The 20,700-nt window shown below is 39.0% G+C and overlaps 1 protein-coding gene across 1 annotated transcript in view; it reads right to left on the bottom strand.

Annotated features, from left to right (window-relative positions):
* The window catches only part of LOC115768283 (neurobeachin-like), a 243,210-nt gene extending 223,463 nt beyond the window's left edge, over nucleotides 1-19,747 (bottom strand). The window contains exon 1 of the mRNA XM_030712822.1: nucleotides 19,507-19,747. Within this exon, the coding sequence (XP_030568682.1) occupies nucleotides 19,507-19,665 (159 nt within the window). The 5' untranslated portion in view covers nucleotides 19,666-19,747. The remainder of the gene's footprint in view (nucleotides 1-19,506) is intronic.
* Between the last annotated feature and the right edge of the window lie 953 nt (nucleotides 19,748-20,700).

Genomic DNA, 20,700 nt, shown 5'->3' with positions numbered 1-20,700 from the left:
ATTGTTCTTTAATTTTTTTTTAGTTTATTATTTCGTTAGTTTACAAAACTTAATGCCGGATTAAAATATTTAAACTTTAAAACGATTGGAAAATAAAGACAAATGGTGCAGGGTATCTTGCGGTTGGGCATTTTCACCTTAAGCATGCTGTCTGATTGGTGTTGTTGCTGTGTTTGGCACAACCACAACAACTAAAAACAAGCAGCAGCAACATGACATTGACGTTGGCGTTGGTAAAAGGATAAAGCGTAAATGAGTTGCCAACCACAAGCAACAACAACAACAACAACGTCAAAGCAAAACCATTGGAAATACAATTTAGTTAGCTGACAGCGTTCGTAACTACGCTCGTTCGACTGTCAGATACACTTAATTGATAGCCTTCGCTTAAGTGTGACACTTGAAAATGCATTCGGTTGCCCGGATTTAACAAAACGTTTTTATGCAGCTAGCCGGTTGAAAGTTTGCTTTAAACACCCAAACAAGTAGCTTTAAGCAAACACTTATGTAAGCTTATAGAATAATAAACATTAGCTTTAAGCAAGCTTTAGATTTGAGACTTCGGCCAGCATTAGGTATGCTTTGGTTAAGCTTTAAGCAAGTCCTTAATAAACTTTAAGCAAGCTTTAAGCACAATTTTGCACAAGCTTTAAGCTAGCTTTAAACACACTTTAAGTCGATTTAGGCACACTTAAGCAAGCTTGAAATAAGCTTAAGGACAGCTTCAAGCACAATCTACATAGGGACTAGTAAGCTTTAAGCAAGCTTTAATAAGACCTTAGCAATGTATAATAAACGTAAGCTTTCGATAAGCTTTGGCCAAGCGTTGAGCTTCAAGTACAATTTTAGGGTATTTTATGTGAACTTCAAGCTATTTTTATATATCCTAAGCTATAAATTAGTTAATCTGTTAGCACTCAGCCTTTAAGCTAGCTTAGTTCCAGATTTATTGAGATTTAAAAGCATTTGAAATGCTGCTTAAAAGCAAACAATGTGGTTTTTATTTGCAGTCAATTTCTAATGCTGAGCTTTAAGTAAGCTCTCGTTTCTATGGCGGGGGAATACTGATATTCATACTTTTATTAAGCATAAAAAACTTTGCATTTGCTGTTGTGCCTGCCTATCGATATGTTTGTCGATAACATGCAAGGCACAGCTGAGCCAACGACCAAATAAAATGACACGAACATGCAACAAGGAGAGGCAAACGCAACTTTAGTTATTAATTACTGGCCCAAAACGCGTGCGTGTGTGTGTAAATACAATATAAATCTGCATGTATGTATGTGGGACTTAATATGGACGTATGCCTGGCACCAGTAACCACACCTTCCCGCCTCTTGCTCTCCCCACAACTGAAGTTCACTTTGTGGACGCGCCCTTTGCCGGTTAGCGAGCAACTGTGTGTGTTGGGCAGCAACCCCTTGAGGCTGGCTGACTGGAGGGGGCTGGCATGGACATGGCAACAATGGACATAAGGCAACACACCTTTTTTATCACTGTATGTTCGGTTGTTGTTGTTGTTGCTGTTGTCTTTGTTGTTGTTGTCGTTGTTGTCGTTGTTCATGTGGCCAGCTGACAACACGACGCAGCGCCCATGTTGAACAAACGGAAATGTACAGCGGATATATTGATTGTCAAACGTTGTGTGTGGGTGCTGCTGGGTGTGTGGCGCATGTGTGTGTGTGTGTGTGTGTGTGTGTGTGTGTGTGTGTGTGTGTGTGTGTGTGTGTGTGTGTGTGTGTGTGTGTGTGTGTGTGTGTGTGTGTGTGTGTGTGTGTGTGTGTGTCTATGTGCGTGTATGCGTGTGTTGTTGTTATATTCCTGCTCCAGCAACCTTCGCATAAACAGACAACATAGTATCCTGGCCAAAGCCAAAGCTGACCAAAACCAGAAGCCCATAAAATGGATTTTATATATGCGTTAGACGAATATCAAATACCCTTTGCAGACTTTGCTTTCAATTTTTTGCAAAATCTTCATATATAGACGACTTTCGACTTCAATATAAGTTCTAACTGCAGCTATATAAAAAACCTGCACAGGCACAACACACACAAACCAAAGGCGTGTTGGTAACTAAGACCGATCAAGTATATATATATTATTTACATTTCAAGCAATCAGCAATGGTGTGTTACGTATTCTTTGACAATAGAAGTGTACCCTCAAGGCTGTGAGAACTCGAGCGAAAGCAAACCACATCAGACCAAGGACACAGGCCGCATGAAGAGGAAGAGGGAAGGAAGCTGGGCCTAGCATCGAATAATTTGATATTTATTTTGATATTATTAAACGGAGCGCTGCCATGGACTCCCTGGTCGGTTGTTAAATGCATTTGACAGCAAAGGCTGCAAACATAGAATTAACTAACTGAAAAGCATTGCGTTTCGCCTTAAATTCCCTTCCGCAATTCAAGCTGCACAATATTTGGCATATTTCATGTTTTGATATTGAAATTGACAGTTGAACACAAACGTAAATTGGCAGCTAATTAAAGCCCGATTGTTGCCCTTCCATAGCAATTAAACATTTCAAAATCAGTTAGTGAACGCTTTGTCAACACTGGTCAATCAAATAAATCAATTATTCATCTCTCCTCGGTAATTCAATACTGTGTATATAATTGCGTATAACCGAAAATTAAAAGTTATTGATTAAGTTGCTCTAATTGAAGGTAAGCCATGAACGTAGCAATATCAAAAACATAAGTTCCTTTCAGCTACATAAATAATTGCGTACATCTTGATGTACATCAAATAGTCTCCATGTCCATGTCCTCAATTGAGAGGCAAAACAATTGATATATTAACTAAAAACTAATTTATTTGATTTATGTGTGTAAATTAATGGGATGTTGCATTAATTATAGCTATTCATTTTATTTTCCTTTCTTTTGTTCTCTATTTATCCCTATCCCTATTTTTTACTTTCCCTCTATCTTGCTCTTCCTGTCCCTCTTACTGTCCCTGTCTCTTACACTCTCTCCTATTCTTGCTCGTTACCTCTCCCTCTTTAACTCTCTCTCTCTCTCTCTCTCTCTCTCTCTCTCTCTCTCTCTCTCTCTCTCTCTCTCTGCCTTTCTCATTTCTCAGCATTTTTCTAATTATTCTCCTTCTCTCCTTCGCCTCATCGTTCTTATCTTCTCAGTCTTCTTCCTTTTGTCTTTTTTCCTTCTTTCTCATTCTCTTCCCATATCGCACCTCTCACTCTCATATTCTCTTCTTTTCCTTCGAGTTTGTCTCTCTCTTCTATCTTTTTTGTCTCTGTTTCTTTTTCTTACTCTCTTCAATTATTTCTTCACCGTCTCTCTGCCTCTCAGTCATCTCCCTATCTCTCTCTTGTGTCTCTTGATTTTACTCTCACTCACTTTCTCTATTGCTGTTTTTATTTTCACTTTCTCCCTTGCTCTTCTGTCTCGCTTATTTCCTCATTCATTTTGTACATTGCTTTAGGTTTTATTTTTAACTTTTTTAATAACATCGCCCTCACACTCTTTTAGCTCTGTTCCGCTTTTTTTTTTCATTTCTTTTCGCGCATTATTCTTGAATGTATCACTGACTGCGCTCTTTGCTATGAATTCAATTGAAATCAAGTATGCGCGATTCATTTTCATAGCGTTTCGTTGATGTTTAAGCTTGTGAATTTCGTTTTTATCCTTAACTCAAATTCTCAGACGCTTAACAACTGAGTAAAAACCATTTAACTTTTGTGAGTGAAGACAGAAACTCGTTACTTCATCAGCTGAAGAACTTACATAATTTTAGTCAATGTTGTGGCTGCAGCAAAATTGCCAAGCGCTCAACAATTTTTGGAAAGAGTTAATTTTTGTTTCTACAGAATAATTCACACATACAGAAATATGCAGAGAACATATATCAAGCTGATAATCCCAACAAATTCGGTTGGGAAACTTTAACTGTGCCCGAATGCAACCTGAAACAACAAGCATAATAAAAATTTGTAAGCATTAAGGCTTCTCAAATAAATTATATACCGAAAGTTTTTGCATTCATATTTGATTTTATACCAAATTAGTTTTTCGTTTTCGTTTTTTTTACTATACAAAATCCCAGGACTTTTTGCCGAATGAGCCGAAGGGACAGGCGTTAGTTTTTCGTATGCGTAATGCCCCGAATAGCTTTGTTGCCAGCGCTGCCGTGCTGGGGATTATTATTAAATTTACAATGTTATCCCAAAAGTGTTGTCGAGCTATTTTTTGTTGTTGTGAAAAAAAAAAGAATAGATAAAATAAAGGGAAAAGGGAAAGACTCAGCCCTGTCATATTTCGCATATTAATGTTGTTCATTAAAGTTGTATAAATTATATATGATGCGACATGGCCCTAATATCAGCCCGAGCCATATGAGTCAAAACGTTGCGACCGCCGCTCACAGCAATAGAGATAGCTACACCCAAAAGGATAGACATAGATAGATGGATAGAAATTATTATGAAATAGTCTACATATACAGCATGTATATATTTTTGTGCGGTGGCCCTTTTTTTATGCCCTTGTTAAAAGGGTTATGAACATTTTGTTATGTGCTTTGTTACTGCGCGCCCGATGGAACATTTAGGATTTTAATTGCCAGCTACTTACACTTTATTAAAAGTCTATCAAACACAAACTGAGATGACATAACTTAGCAACAGATATGAATAGAGCTGTGATATAAATATTAAACAAGTTCAAAATGAGTTTATTTTGAGGTCACGTACGCAAGAAGCGAAGAGAGAAGCAGCGAGGCGAGCTGCATGTAAAAGCCAAAGTGAAAGCGAGAGAAGGGCCAAAGAAGAAAAGTGCTGAAATAAGTGAAGAGAGAAGCTGTGCACAGAAAAGCCTTGTTTAAAATAAGAAATAAAGCGAGCAGCCAAGCCATTTTGTAGTGTTAAGTAGCACGAAAAGCCAATAGAGAAGCTATAAACGAAAAGCTTACCAATAATTTGTCAAAAAAGCGACAGAAAACTAAGAAATAAATTGATAGGAGGAGTGAAAAGTGAAGAGAAGCAAGTAGAAAGGAGAAGTTTGAAACAAAGCTTAAGCAATTTGAAGCGTTTGAAGATATATTTATGAGCAGCAATAAAGTGAGATACAAAGTGCATAAGAGAAGAGAGAAGCTGCCAGAGAAAAATAGAGAGAAAAAGGGAGAAAGAGAGAGAGAGAGAGAGAGAGGAAGAGATAAGGTAAGCGATAACATTCACAGCGAAAAGCGCACCGAAACAAAAACAGAACTCAAGCTTAAAGATCAATGCGACTAAATGGTGAATTAGCACGATGTAATAGACAAAGCGAGAAGCTCGACACAAGCTGTTGAATGCATTTTCGCACGAATTGCCAATGCAATCAATGGTCCGTTTTGAAGGGCATTTACAGCGCCGGTTACTAACAAGTAGCCTTTTTCGCTCAGTTGTTGCTCTTACGCTCCCACTTAGCCAACCCTTTCCATTTACATGCAGCGAGCGTTAGTTACGTTTCATTTACTCTGGCCGAGTGGACGGGGACAGGTGGCGTCGCACTAACTGTGGGTGGGCCAGTGGGCAAGTGGGCGTGTGTAGTGAACACGTCAAGGCAGCGCACATATTGATTGCCCTTCAACCTCGTAACAGTTGCTGACCCAACGAAACTGAACTACGCGAACTGAACCTTTAACACGTTGTTTTTGTTATTGTTTCATGTTCTTTTGGCCTTTTGGATTTGGTCACTTGTTTAGCCAACTTTATGTGCTCTGAAATATATATCATAAATAACAACAAGCTAACTGAATTATGCATGAGCATTTGCGGTAGTCATGATTTGAGCAGGAACTGAAACTGGAATCGGAACTGACACTTCAAACGAAACTAGCTGAAGCAGATGCTGGTGAAGCTTCTCCACACAAAAAAAAAGTTGTAACCGACAATTTATCCAGAACTTGAGCGGACAGTGGAACTAAAACTAGTTCTTAACTAGAAATGGAACCAGATCTAGAACAAGAACTGAACAAACTAAACAGTAGATGCTCTTTTGCATGGGCTAAGCGAATGTCCAGGTATAAACATAAACGGGAACCAAGGTTTAAACTGACACTGGAACTATAAATGGAACCGAACCTTCTGAGTGGCGAGCACAAATGCAGAACTGGTTCAAACAGTTCATTTTAAACAATTTAAAGAAATTGCTTTGGTGTTAACTAAAACTGCAGCTAGCTCAAGCAGATGTTTGTTGTGCGAAAGTACAAGCTTTTTTTTGGAACTGGAGATACAGTTCAACCTGGAAGTAGCACCAAAACTACTGCTGAACCTTGAGCAGAACTGGAACCAGAACTACTGCTGCATCTTGAGCTGAACTGAAACCAGAACTGCCGCTGGAGCTTTGTCTGCACTGGAACCAGAACAATTGCTAGATTTTGAATTGAACTGGAACCAAAACAACTGCTGCATCTTAAGCTGAACTGGAACCAGAACTGCTGCTGCATCTCGAGCTGAACTGGAATCAGAACTCTTGCTGCATTTTGAGCTGAACTGGAACCAGACTTTCTGATAAAGCTAAACTGGAACCAGTACTTCTTTTACAGAGCTCGAACTTGTAAAATGTTCTAAACATTTTGAGCAGTAGCCAAAAAAAAAAAAAAAAAAGCCTGGAAGCACGATTTGAGCTGGAAGTGAAACTGGCAGAGGCCAAAGCAAAGTTGCCTGTAAAAATGTGTGTGGCACGAAATGGCCTTTAATCAAAAATTGTGCGCAATGCGAACTTGTGTCAAATGCCACATAAATATATGGGTATATATATAATATATATATAAATATTTGCTTTTTAATGGTTTTGGGCAGAGAGGAGGGGTCCAGGGAGCGAACGTGGACGACTGGGTCATCATTAAATCCTGGCCAAAAGCAATTTGAAGCCAAAACGCAAATGTCGCGCCTGACCCCACTCGCACGCAGCTAACAAGAGACTGCTGTGGCGAGCTTTTCATTCTCATTCTCTTTCTCTCTCTCTCTCTGGGAGTTCGTTTCCGAATTTTCCCGGCATTTTCCACACTCACTCAATTGGTGAGATTTTTCGCTTTTATTTGCGCTCAATCGCTGGCAGTTAGCATTCTTATTTGAAATGCCATCAAAGGACGGGCGTATTGAGCGACATGTCCTTGGGTCTCCCCACAGCACTTAGAAGGACCCCAGCTCGACCCTCGACCCTCGCCGCTTGCCCCTTGCCCCTTGCCCAACCCGGCGCAGCAATCAATGCTGCAACTTAGATGCTCTTAATGTGTCCCCACTCGTCGACAAAAGTGTCGTTAAATGAATGAGTATTGCATAATCAATTAGGTTTCTCGATGTCCTTTAACCAATATCATTTAAGGCAGCGCCAAGACGCAAATTCAGTTTGGATTTACGAGGGAAGCTGCAATTATATTAATCAATTAATGATATAATCTTGAGAATGTCTCCTCATTAGGGGAAAACAGAAGGAATGCAAATTACATGGCAAAGAACACGACATCTGATTCCTATAATTGAATTGGCTTGCAATCGATAAACATGAGAATACAAATCGATATCAAGAGTCAATAAAGAGAATCAATAAGTTAATAAGCACTATAAAGACTCGGATATTTTGAGGGGCTAAGGTAGAGCTTAAAAAATAAGCAAACAAATAATATTGTAAAACTAACTTTCGAACCAATCGACTCATATGAACCGATTGAGCTAATGATTTAATTAGATAAATGTAAGCCAAGGAAGATAATCGCGATCATTTGTCATACATAATATACATAACTAATGAGCTAATCAATAAAATATTAAATAAATTCATATGATAAAAAATGTAAATAAAAACAAATACTCATATAAATATTGACACGACAACAAAGCAATTAAAAATCGAAGCAAAACGCAATCGATGCTCAGCTTATCGATACAAATAAAGGAATCTATAAGCAACAATTATGTCAGGTTTGAAAATCACAAAGCAAATCAAGTATTGCTTGGAGCCGCAAGTAACTTGATGCAAAAAGAAAAACTTGAGATGCAAAATCAACTATCGATAGCTCCATTTAATCGATAAAAAGTATAGGTATAACTTAATTATCGATAAACTTCATTAATCGTTACTTAGGATAGTTTTTTCGAAGGAAAAATTATATAAAATTATATTCTAACGCTAGCTTCATTAGTAATAACATAAAAAGGCAATTGCAATAGTTATCGATAGCTTGCAAAAAGCTGCAACTGAGCTTAATGAAGCTCAATAAATATCGCATCAGCAGCTCAATTGCGCTTTCAAAATGCCCGAGCTTAGCTTGAAAAAAAAAGAGAGAAAAACAAAACAAAAATCATTTCTAGGTATACCAATGGATTTTGCATTATTTATTCCGTTTGCATGCCCGACTAATCTGCAGCTTACGTAGCCGGCCGAGGGGAGCTAGAAGGTGCTACTGTTGACCCAATCATCGAATCAAGTCAAAGCTAAAACTTTTATTTTTATTTTGTTTTTTTTTTTTGTTTGTCTGCTCCAATGACTGAGCTCTGGAGGGGGGGTGGCTTCCACCTACTAGTATATGTGGCGCCAAAATGACAGCTAATGCCCGAACAGTTGTCAAATGTTTTCAACAGCAGCAGCAAGAAGAAGCTGCTGATGCGCTACATAAGGGTAGGCGACTATACATTGGACTATGGCAATTGCTATAGAATGGATGTATATATATATGTATATATACTTATATACATATATACTAGTATATTTTGGGGGTTGCTGCGGATGGCCTGACAACCCTTGCGTATCGACGAGCCAAACGCTGGGCGTGCGGATTAACGCACACGGCGTAACGAAGACAACCAGAAGCAGGACAAAGGCCAGGAACAATGGCTGGGAGACTGAAGGTGAAGGTTGATACCAGGCCAGGGGTAGTCTGTCCAAATCTTGGGCAAAAGGCGTTGACAACAACAACAACAACAACACGAGTAAATTGGTTTACTATTGACCTTGGCGTTTGTCAACGCCTGCCTCTTAAAATGGAATCCACGCAGCTTCTACCTAACGCCACATAAATAAGTCAAGCCAGAGACAGAGGACAAGCATAGATACATATGTATACATAGATACATTTATATATATACATATATATATATATATATGCATGGTAAATACAGTAAAAGCTACTTTGAGCGTACAATCAGGGCTTTAGCGTGTGTCCTGCTAAGCCAGATGTCCGACATCAAAAGTGGAAAGAACGGAATGGAAGATTAGGTAATCCTTAAGGATGTGTGACTTGGGAGAGAATAGCAAAGCCCGCAATAGCTGAGTTGGATCAAGATATCGAGGAAAACATTTAAGTTTTCCAACGCATCAACCCTTAGAGCTATATGAATATAGTCGGAAGCTGAGAAACTAGTTTGCATAACAGCTGACAGTAGGAAGGAGGGAGAGATAAAGCTAGCTATACAGACTCGGCTGATTGATCTAGAATATATATACTTAATGGGTTAGCAGATGTCTCCTGCCTTTATACCCTATAGACACCCTATAGACACCCTATATAGAAACCCTTCACATACCCGATTAGAAACAAGTTAAATGACTTCAGCAACAATTGCGAAATCGATTAAAAGTTATCGATTTCGCTAATTTGCCACGCCTTCAGTGGGCAGGTCATCGCTGATGAGTCAGCTGCAATAATTGGCATCAATAAGACCGAGAGAATTAGAATTTGGAGCGTTAAATAATTATCGATAAAATGCTATGTTTGGCCATCGATAAATATCGATTTTCAGCTTAGGATTTGCGTATACCTTTGGTAACCAAAAAAAAAATATTAGCCTTCAAACTGAACTGTTCCTTCGTAGAGCCTTTACTGTACTTGTATAAAATGTTTTTTGCGCTATATAGCCAGACTTATATATGGTAAATATTTATGTGTCATTTTCTTGTCGTTCATTTGCTGTCGCATAAATAAATAAAAATCCGTCAAACAGCTAGAATTAAAACAGATTTCACTTCAGCTGTCAGCCCAGCCTTCCAGGCTGACACCTACTGCCAACACCAAGGTCCCCCCCTCCCCCCCCTCCAAGTTCCCCAGATCCCTTACACCCCTCCGCGTCCCTCCAATCCACACTCTAACAGCAGCAAGTGCCAGCCATAAAAAACGTTTGGTGCTTCTTCTTGCTTTGCCTTCAATTCAATTTTATTGATTTTTTTTTGTAATTTTTTCCTTTTTTCCTTTTTTTCAGTGTTTTTTTCCATGCTCCAACATTTGTATACCCTGTAGTCATTGATGCGATTGGAGGAAAGGTGCATATAAAAGTTTTACATACAGTTAGAGCTGGAGTTTTTAGGGCATTTTCAAACGTAATGTATTGTCGAGTATATTTGAGCTCCCGATTGAACTCGGGTATTTGAAAAGCTAGAGATATATAGTTACTAGCATTGATTGCCCTTACTAAAAATTTGTGAAAACTTAACGAGTTTGATTGGAAATGATAAAGTATAAATCTATTTGTATAAGAAATACGTTTCTGGCAGCTTGTATATTAGCTTCTTTATCAATTATGCTGCATGTCCTATATAAATATGTATATATATATATTACCAAGTACTTAGACACGTATCTTCGTATATGGCAAGAGAGCTGCGTAGAGGGTATCTTTGAGTCGTGCATGAGATCGGCTAGAGCAAATTCTGCTGCTGCGACATTTGTCGTCAACGTAATTTGCCGTCCTGCACAGCTGCGCCCATTAAGAGCGATAAAAGGCCAAGCCCCGCCGAAAAAAGAGCCCCTCCTCAAATACCTAGATAGACATATATATATCTATATATATATATATATTCTTTTATTTTTTGTCTTAAAATGTTGTTTGCATTTATTCGTTACAATATAAAGAGAAGAATAAAACGTACACTTCGGAAATGCAGTTTTTTAAATGCACGGCAAATGCAGCGACTAGCTGAGGCATTGCTGGGGGTTGTTTACGCTGGGCTGGCATCGACAACGTCGCTAATGGAGTTGCCAGAGTTGAGCACGAGATAATAAGAAGCAGAGCAAGCAGTTGGCAATGTTTTCATCTGTTTGCGACGCAATGTGGCAATGCCCATAAATGTGTCACGCCTACCGAAACCCAGTTACCCAACTTCGCACACACTGCGCCAACGAGTGCACAGTGCACAGTGGCAACGCAATCAAAGTGCCGTTGAAATGGCTACCGGTTACACATAACATGCGTCCGGCGTTGCCATACCGCATGCGAGTCCCTTCAGCGTGCTTAAATAACATTGCGTTGTTCTTTATTGGTCGTTAAATCTCTTGCGGTTGTCGTGTCTTCGCTTTTGAGCCTAAGCTAACGTCACACCACCAAGCATAATGCCACCCCTCAACCCAAATCCCCCCCCCCCCACCCCACTCCACCATCACCCACACCACTCCACTCCACCTAAAACCTTGGTCATGCATCTACCCCAAGCCCTTACGGCGCCAGCAACATTTAGTCGCACCCCCGCCGCACCCTTGGCAATGAACACAAGTTATGCTACACGATCTACGTGGCCACAGTGGTACGAAAACAGTTTGCCGGCCTTCATTTTAATTCATTGTTCTTTGTTAGAGCTTAGGCAGCAGTTTAAGCGCCTGTTAAATATTTATATGCTTGCTTTATGTTCCTGGGAAAGTTCATGTTGGCCACACCCAAATAAAATACTGAAAAATCTACTAAACACTTAATATTCATGCTAGTATCCTGCAATTATGATAAATGACAGACAAGAAGAGACTTGTTCTGTTAAGTTCCTATCAAACCTCATGATAAATGTTAATGTTTATGAATGCTTATTAAATTCGTTTTCTTGTGCTCTTATCTTGTTCCTTTTTCTCTTAATATTCTTGCTAATATCCTGCAATTATGCTAAATGACAGATAAAATGAAGGTTGTTTTGTTGAGTTCCTGTCAAAGCTCATGTTAAATGTTTATCCTCATGAATGCTCCCAAAACTCGATAGTTCTAATGGCAGTTAGGATAAGTTACAAAACAGAGCTGAGAAAAATGGAATAGACAATATGCGACTCTGGAATACGCTGTAAAATAGTTCATAACTCATTTAAATGCCAGTATACAACTCTGACATACGCTGTAAAATGGTTTTTGAATATTTTCCCATAAGTTGGGTTCTCCTTGATTTTCGACCACTGTGCCACAGCGCTAGCAACTGTTTGTTGCTGTTGCTGCCGGCGGCGAAAGTACGCGAAGGCAGCCGCAGCCAATTCGATTCGATTCCATTTCAGTCCATTCCATTCCAGTCTAGAAATGGGAATATGCGAAGCCTGCTCAAGGGAGGCGTGGTGGTGCAGGGCGGGGCGGGGCGGTCTGGAACAAGCTGACGCCAACGTTGGCGTCGTCGGTGTTTTGTTGTTGCTTAATTTTTCATCTAGGGTTGCAGAAGAAGAAGCAACAGCAACAGCACACACACACAGATGCACACACACACACACACACACACACACACACACACACACACACACACACACACACACACACACACACACACACACACGCGCACACTCAAGCTCGTGTTTGTTTTTGTATTAATGTAATTGTTTCTTCTTTTTTTTTGTTCTTTCTTCTTGTTGCCAAAAATTAGTGTTCTGTTTGATTTCGATTCGCTTTTTGCGTGCTGTGCACAACAAATTTTCACGCCGGAATTTCCCAGCGAATTTTCATGGTGCATTACAAGCAGATGCGCTTTTTCTTGTTCTTCTTTCAATTCTGTTCTGGTTTTTCAGTATTTGATGTTTTTTAATTTTTATTTTATTTTATTTTTTCTTTATCTTTTCACTTTTACTGGACCCTAACTGACATTCTTTCTATTTCCATTTCTATGCCTCTTCCCCGTCCCGCTCTCCCTCTCTCTCCATCTCTTTCTTTCTTCTTCGTGACTTTGACGTTTGCTTGCTTTATGACCCACCCCCTGACCACGGCCCTGACGTCCCACATCCTTTGTCAGGATGCCAACAATAAGGCCCATTTTTATTATTTCCTCCTGGCACTTGAACAGCTGACAGGCGGCGACGTCGACGTCGCCGTCGGCGCCAGCGTTGACGTCAGCCCCGACGCGACTTCGTTGCGGACGTTGCGTGGCAAAGCACGTTAATTAAATTAAGTAAAATTAGCTAAATATGTTTGCATTCTGTTCTCTCATCTAGCAGACGGCCTCTTCAAAGCGTTCAGCCGAGCCGCGCCCACCCAACGGGCAGGGGACTTAAGGGGGTCGGGGCAGGGGCGGAACAGAGGCGTATTGCGGCAGCGGGAGCGGGGTTAGGTGCGGGCGGATTTAAACAAACTGAGCGCTAATAAGCTGCGACAATGTGCTCCACTTGGCTGAAACTGAAATGGCTGAAATCAAGGCAAGTAATTGGCTTAACTCGTTCGGCACTGGGATACCCTGTAAACAGGCTTACAATAATCGCAAATGTGTTGAGCATCTCTTAATGGACTTAAAATAATATGGTGATAGTTAGCATGTTAGAACAAAAAAAAATGTATCAACAAACTCGACTGTGTGATACCCTGTAAAATAGTTTCCGATAGCGTTCTCCGAGCGTTCTGGTCAGTTGTGCAACTTGTCAAACACTCAAATGCATAAAATCATGGGAGAAAATCTAACTTTTTATAAGCAAAATCGACGCAGTGATACCCTGTAAAATGATTTTCGATAGTCTAGACGGGCGATGTAGTCAGTTGAACAAATTGTCAAATACTCGGAAGCATAAAATCATAAGAAAGATAAAAAAAGATATGTTTTTGTTAGCAAACTTGACTATGATACCCTGTAAAATAGTATGCGATGGTCTAATCTTATAGTCATCTTCACAAGTCGTCAAACGCTCAACAGCATTAAATAATAATTTTAATTATTTAAAAAAGACTGTTATAAGAAAATTCGACTCTGAAATACCCTGTAAAATAGTTTTATTATGCACAGGCGTGAGTCAAGTGATAAATATCACATAGAAAACCACTGAAAATAGCTTTAAACATACCCTGTTTACTAAAAACATATTATTAAGAATTATCAAACTGCATAACCAGGTCATACCCTGTATAAAAGTCACAGAAAGTTAATGAATTGGTAACCTTAGCCAAATACTTGTACATCAAATATTCTACATTGATATACACCCGAAATATATTATTGATATTATATTGCTACAGAATTACTTGTTTCAACATATTTACAGCCTTGCCTTTGACGAAAATAAATAAATATTTACAGAACTTAGGGTAGTTCATATTTAAGGGAATACTTTAGGTAACAGATATTTGCAAGATTATCCAACACTGCCTAGCTTTGTTAGCTTTGGTATTGTAAGGCCACACTGACTCCCTTTGATCTTTTGATACTTCTGTCATTCCCTGGGCGTCTACTTGTGTTTGCACTTTTTCTCTTTTCATAAGGATTATATTAAAAATTTCTTGCGAAATGTGTATGCAGATGCGGCCAACTCGATACACTATCATACATACACTATAATGCTGGAGCATCAAAGCTGAAGCTCTGCTAAGAAAAGCTCTTATGTTTATCGATATAAAAAATGACCTAGGCAAAGAAATAAGTGCTTAAAACGTGACGTCATCAGCTTGCGTGCTGAAACGTCTGTGCATTGAACTAGCAATGGGATAGTCGCCGGTTATTTTACAGAAAATGTTGCTCAAAAAATGGGAATTTGTATGGTAAACTTGTCAGTTTTTCAAAATATAGCTACCTGATTCTGCTGAAGAGCATTTATGCTTCGGTCTGCTAAAGATATAACTCATTTGCTGGTTTTTCTTTGTTTCTGCTGGTGTTTGCCCTCTCCCTCTCTCCCGCTCTCTCGCTCCCTCTCTCTCTCTCTCCCGTTCTGTGTGCTTATCTAGAGTGCTGCTTGCTTCTTTCTGTCTTTGCCATTTCCATTGCTTTTTCTCTTAATGCAAATTGATTCCTACTCCAGCTCCTCGCATCGCATTTGCTGTTGATTGATTCATGGCCCCCACACTCAGTCGGCTTTTAGAGCATAGCTTACTCACCCTCACCCTCACTACCTTCCTCCATCACCTCTCCCTCTCTCTCTCTCTCTCTTGCTCTCTGTGTCTGTCTCGCTCTCTGGGGCCAGCTGAAAAGTTCGCATTGGCCGCTTAATCGGTCATTGGGCCTTGTTATACAGCTCAATTATGGTCATTTGCCATGTGGCGCATGTGGTACTCTTGGCCCATTTGGTATTGGCGCCCACCCTTAACCTTGCTGGGTTAGCGCTAAGCACTTCCGGACGCCCCTGCCCCGCCTCTCCTCCACTCCACCAGCCCGCTTTCAGTGTAAAAGCCGTGTCACGTGCCTGGGGCACCATCCAGTGGGGTTTGGGGGAGGGGCTGCCAAAGCCTTTAATCGATTTGCCTTCCGTTTCTGTCGTTAGCTAAAAATGTTGCCTACTAAAAATAAACGCTTAATGCAAATCGACAACAGCAACAACAACAATAAGAACATAAAACAAAACCAATTGCAAAATGAAGTCAACAACAGGCGCCCGAAAATTTTCAATTTGTTTGCCTCAGCAATGGATCCGGTTCCAGGCTCTCTCTCTCCCCCCTCTCTCGCTCACTCGAGCTGTTTGTTTATTTTTGCTATTACAACACAAGAAAAATAAACAAACACACTCGTACACACACACACACGCACTTTGATAGACATCTATATAGACATATATAATTTTAATGACTGCATTTCGAGTTTTGAATGCATCCTTTCACCCAAAATGGACTCAAAATACGTGTATGTAGATATTATCTATGCGTGTTTATACAAAGACCCATAAAAGCAACTTATTTACGAGCTATTTCAAGTTCTTTCGCTAACATTACTTTGCAATATTTAGGTGGAACAGCGAAATGTATAGAAATCGGGAATCAGTCTAACATTTCCGATACATTGCGGCGCTTCGATCCCTAAATTTCTTATTGATTTTCTTTTTTTTTTAAATACTTTTGTTGTTTATGAAAAATAAAACAAATGAAAATTGAAAATTGTTGCTAAGTTTGAGCCGGCGACTTCCCCATTGCTAGTTCAACGCTTATCTATGTCATTGTTAAACTCCTTTTCATTTGTAAATCTATTTTTTTTTTTTTAATTTGCAAATTTTCACACATTTTGCCCAGGTTTCGCCTTCATTTTGTTTGAGGCTTCTAGCGAAAGGCTTCTCTGCAACTCGTATCATATTTAATAGCTTTCTCTAATAGAATATTGTAATCAAGCTTGGCAGCGATAATATCATCGATTTTGTACGCACCACTATAATGGCCATGATGGGAAAAGTAACGCCCCAATGGCATCTATCATAAAGTATATTGATTATATTTAACACTATCTGGGCGATAGACGCACCTGCGGCAAACAGTCGAATCTTTGGGCACCATCCATTAAAAACGGCAATTGGCGATAAGGCATCGGCGGGCGGGGGGGTGCGGGTGGTGGGGAAATATCCAGCTAGTAAGCCATATTTATAATGCGTAAAATGATCGAAACATTGTGCCAACATTTTGCTATCAAGTGTGTAGAAGAACTCTGATACGGTATCACATATTTACCATATGTTCGATATGTTCCAATTGCACTGGACTCATTTTTGGGTATTTCGGTTTATGGAATTTCTTTTATTTTGAGCCGTATTGAGACAATTTGAAGGCATCTTTTTCATCTGCTGGGTATGCCCTAGTCATGCACTCCCATCTAGAGCACTCTTACTCGTTCGTCTGTAGGCTCATCTCAACTTTCACCCGCAGCTGTGGAAAATTGGCGGAAAACTTTTCTATTCAAGTTTTTTTGCTGCAATTTATTAAATACGTGTTGTGGAAAAACCCAATGCGTGTCAAGGATTGTATTGAGCTGCTAACTTCGTGGAAATCCAAATGTCGTCTCCCAACTGAAAACACAAAATCTGTTTTCAAATGTGAAGTTCAGGCTAGAATGGGCAGAGGACTTGAAGAGGACACCTCTAATTAATGTGCATTTATCTAAAGATGCTTTGCTTTAAGATCAACATATTAGGGACTTTTGTGCCTATTTGTAATGTGTGCGCATCTTTCTTATATTATCAGCATTATATTTATTATCGCTTTAAAATTGTATTTTTTCTCTTGGTGCTTGGACGGCATTTGAACACGTCAACGCATTCTATTTCCATTTTTTGATTTTTATTTGATTTTCATTATTTTATTTTCTGTGCCGCTTATCAGACTGCCGAGCCGTATAATCTGGCCAAAAAGAGAGCGCCCGGTTTTTTTTTGTGTTAATAATTTAGCAAGGCTATATCTCGCTTGTTCTCTCTACCGCTCTCCATCTCCATCTCTTTCTCTTGCTGTCCCTCCTACTCGCTTTCTCCCTGTCGCTGTTCCCCTGTCACACGCTGTCTATCTTTTCGCCGGTCCCAGTTGCTTATCTTATCAATAGACAGCGTCAACAGCTACGACAACGTCGACGTCGAAGAACTTCAATTCAATTTCTTTTCAATTTCTTGATATACACACACACCTACACACACACACACACACCGCCCACCTGTCAAGCCGTCAGTAATTTTTTTTTTTTTTGCTCACGCTGCGAATCTCGACAGAATCTCGTAATGATGAGCGACGGTGTCATGTTTTCATTAAGCGGCACACACACACACACACACACACACACCCACACACATACACACGCACACACAAGCAACGCTCACTTGTGCCAAAAAATGTAAATTTGAAAATCTTCTCTAATAATAATAATAATGTCGTGTAATAATACAATATGTATGCAGGCATATTGTCTACGAAGGTAGAAATGAAGCCGAATGCTGGCCTTTGATCTAATCACACTGCCAGGCACAACACACACACACACACACACACCCTAGGCCAGGTGGGAGAGGTGAGCTAAGCAAATGTCACCGCCCCCTCGCTGCGAGCATGAAGATGTTTCGCTCTGCGGCTTTCACAAAATGTTAATTTTGTGCTAATGAAAGCGGCGTCTATTTGCCTGATTGTGTATGTGTGTGTGTGTGGGTGTGTGTGCTGGAGGGTGCTGGTGTGCGCGTGTGTGTGTGTGTGCAGCATTTAGACGCCATTTTGTCAGGCTGTCTAATGAAATTGCGCTGTCTTGTGCAAGAGATTTTTGGCTGCACAGATTTGCGCGTGGCAGGAGCCGTAAGGAACAGGCAAATTAGAGAGCTAGGCTGACCGACTAAGAGATACCCTGTAGCTAGCGTTTGGATTCAACAAGCATACAAGAGTTCCACATTCACATACAGAAAATATAGACACACACTCATGCCAAAGTTGGCAACAATAGCTTTTGACAACTGCGAGATATGCTTCAGAAACCAGTATTTAATATCGATATTTATCGATTTCGATAGCTGGCGATAGTTTGGAACTTGAACAGCGTTTAGTATACAAGAAACAATGTACAAAATCGATGTGCACCTTATTCCAATAGATCTCAGAGTTGGACATATAGATAAACATATATATACATATCGATAAATATCGATTTTAAGCACCTGTTTCTGAGCAGATCTCGCATTTGCCAAGACTCATTGATGCCAACACTCTATATACTGATATAAAAAGATCGAAGGAAGTCAGCGTGGCCTTACAATACCATAGCTAACACAGCTAGAGCAGTGTTGGGTAATCTGGCAAATATCTATTACCTAAAGTAAATCCTCAAATATGAATATATGTATGCATATACATACACATATGCCTGTTACATACATTCACATAAAATCTTTACACCCTACAATTTTCCCTGACTATAGGGTACAAAAGCACATTTTTGTTACAAGTTTGCTTTGCTCGTTTCTCGTTTCTTGTTCGAGTGGCGCCATCTATGGGCAGGTGTACTTCTGACCAAGTTTCCTAATGTTTACTTTTAAGGCAAGTGTCAAATAACAATTAACGAAATGAGCTAGACGAAAAACATTTTACCAGCTGCAGCCATATGAAAACTAATTTTAAAATTGGCTTTATGGTCAAATAGATACAGTATGGATGTCTCTAATGACAACCATTTTAATAATACCAATACAATTGGCATATTAATAATATATTCAATTTTTGTTCCTCGTCCACACTGAGGGCAGAGTCAAAGCTTAGTGGAATCAGCACATATATACATAGGAAGCACTATCGATATTTGTTATCGACAAGTGCGAAATCTCCAGAGTTGCCACGTGGCTATGGAAAAGGTTGCCTTTTAGGTCGGCAAGGTGATGAATTGTTATTTCTATTGCTATTGTGATGAATAACTTTATTGTTCACTGATTTAATATGTTATCGATGACTTATAATAATTGCTATAAGTTATCGATAACTGATTGAAAAATATAAATGCAATTTGAAGTTGATAAATAATTCTTAAAGGTTTTTGATTAATAAATTGACTTTATCAAAGTGTTATCGATAACATATTGTTATCGATAACATATAGTTAGCATATTGTTATATTTAAATGCAATTTGCTTCACTTACCAAATGTAAAACTGTGTTGACCACCTCACGATTGGTCACCTGGCCGACCTCGATGAGGCCGATGAGGACGGCAAATTTGAGATTGTCGGCGGTCGTCATTCTGACAATTTCGTCGGGCCGCTTAATGTCGCTAAACGGCGGACGCATGATGTCCGCCATTTTGTATCGAGTCGATTGTTAGTTATTGGTTGTTATCGATAGTTATTTAATTTCAACAATTATGTTATCGATTGTTTTGATATTTGATTTGATTTATTTTGCACAAGTGCCACATGCAAAATTGTCGCATTAATAAGTTGTTGTCATTTAGATCAGGTTACGTATATATATATATATATATATATATATTCATTTATATATATATGTGTAGATTAATGGATGGATTGCACAGAGGGGGGGAAATACACACGCACGCACACATATACACAGATGCACACAAACACAAACACGATATGTGTGCAGGCTGAAGATGCTTTTTGGCTAAAAACAATAAAGATTTCTCTTATTTTTTTCTTTTTATTTTGGTGTTGCAAATTTGTAATTGCCAGGCAACTGGGAATAAAATAACAAAAAAAATGCTTAATTATTTTTATTTATTTATTTTTTTTTTTTTTAATTTTTTGGCTAGATTTCGTTATTTTTAAACAAATTTTTAATTTTGCACTTTCAACTTGTGTGACACATTTTGTTGTTGTTGTTGTTGTATTAGTTGTTGTTGTTTTGGCAGCCACTGTTGGCGCTCATATCGAGTCGCTTTTGTTGTTACATTTATATATTTCTATCGATTTTTTTAATATTTATTTTTGGAATTTTTTGGAATTTTTCCTGAATTGCACACTTAATTGTTGTTTTAATTGAATTTGTTGTTAGTTTTTTTTTTTTGTGGATTGCGAAGGGGTTTTCATTTTTCAAATATTTTCGGTGCCATACAAAACGAGAAAGAGAAAAAAGACAAAAATGCAAAAATTAATACAAATTCAAAAAGGTTTACTTATAATATATGCAAGATGAATATGGAAATATTGAAAAAAATAAAATAAATAAATGCTCGTTAAGATGTTGAGTTAATAGCGGGGTTTTTTGTTGTAGGGGAAATGCAGGAAGCATAAGGGCTAGAGGATGCATTTTTCTTATAAGACAGCCAAGCACAAAAACAAGCACATTTCATAGAAAAAACACGTAAGAGGTTCTAGT

The sequence above is a fragment of the Drosophila novamexicana genome, unplaced genomic scaffold (genome assembly GCF_003285875.2).
Source record: "Drosophila novamexicana strain 15010-1031.04,08,12 unplaced genomic scaffold, DnovRS2.1 tig00001741-arrow-arrow-pilon, whole genome shotgun sequence".
Taxonomy (NCBI): domain Eukaryota; kingdom Metazoa; phylum Arthropoda; class Insecta; order Diptera; family Drosophilidae; genus Drosophila; species Drosophila novamexicana.
Note: the sequence above shows the minus strand (reverse complement) of the source record. Positions and strands in the feature narration are given on the sequence as shown.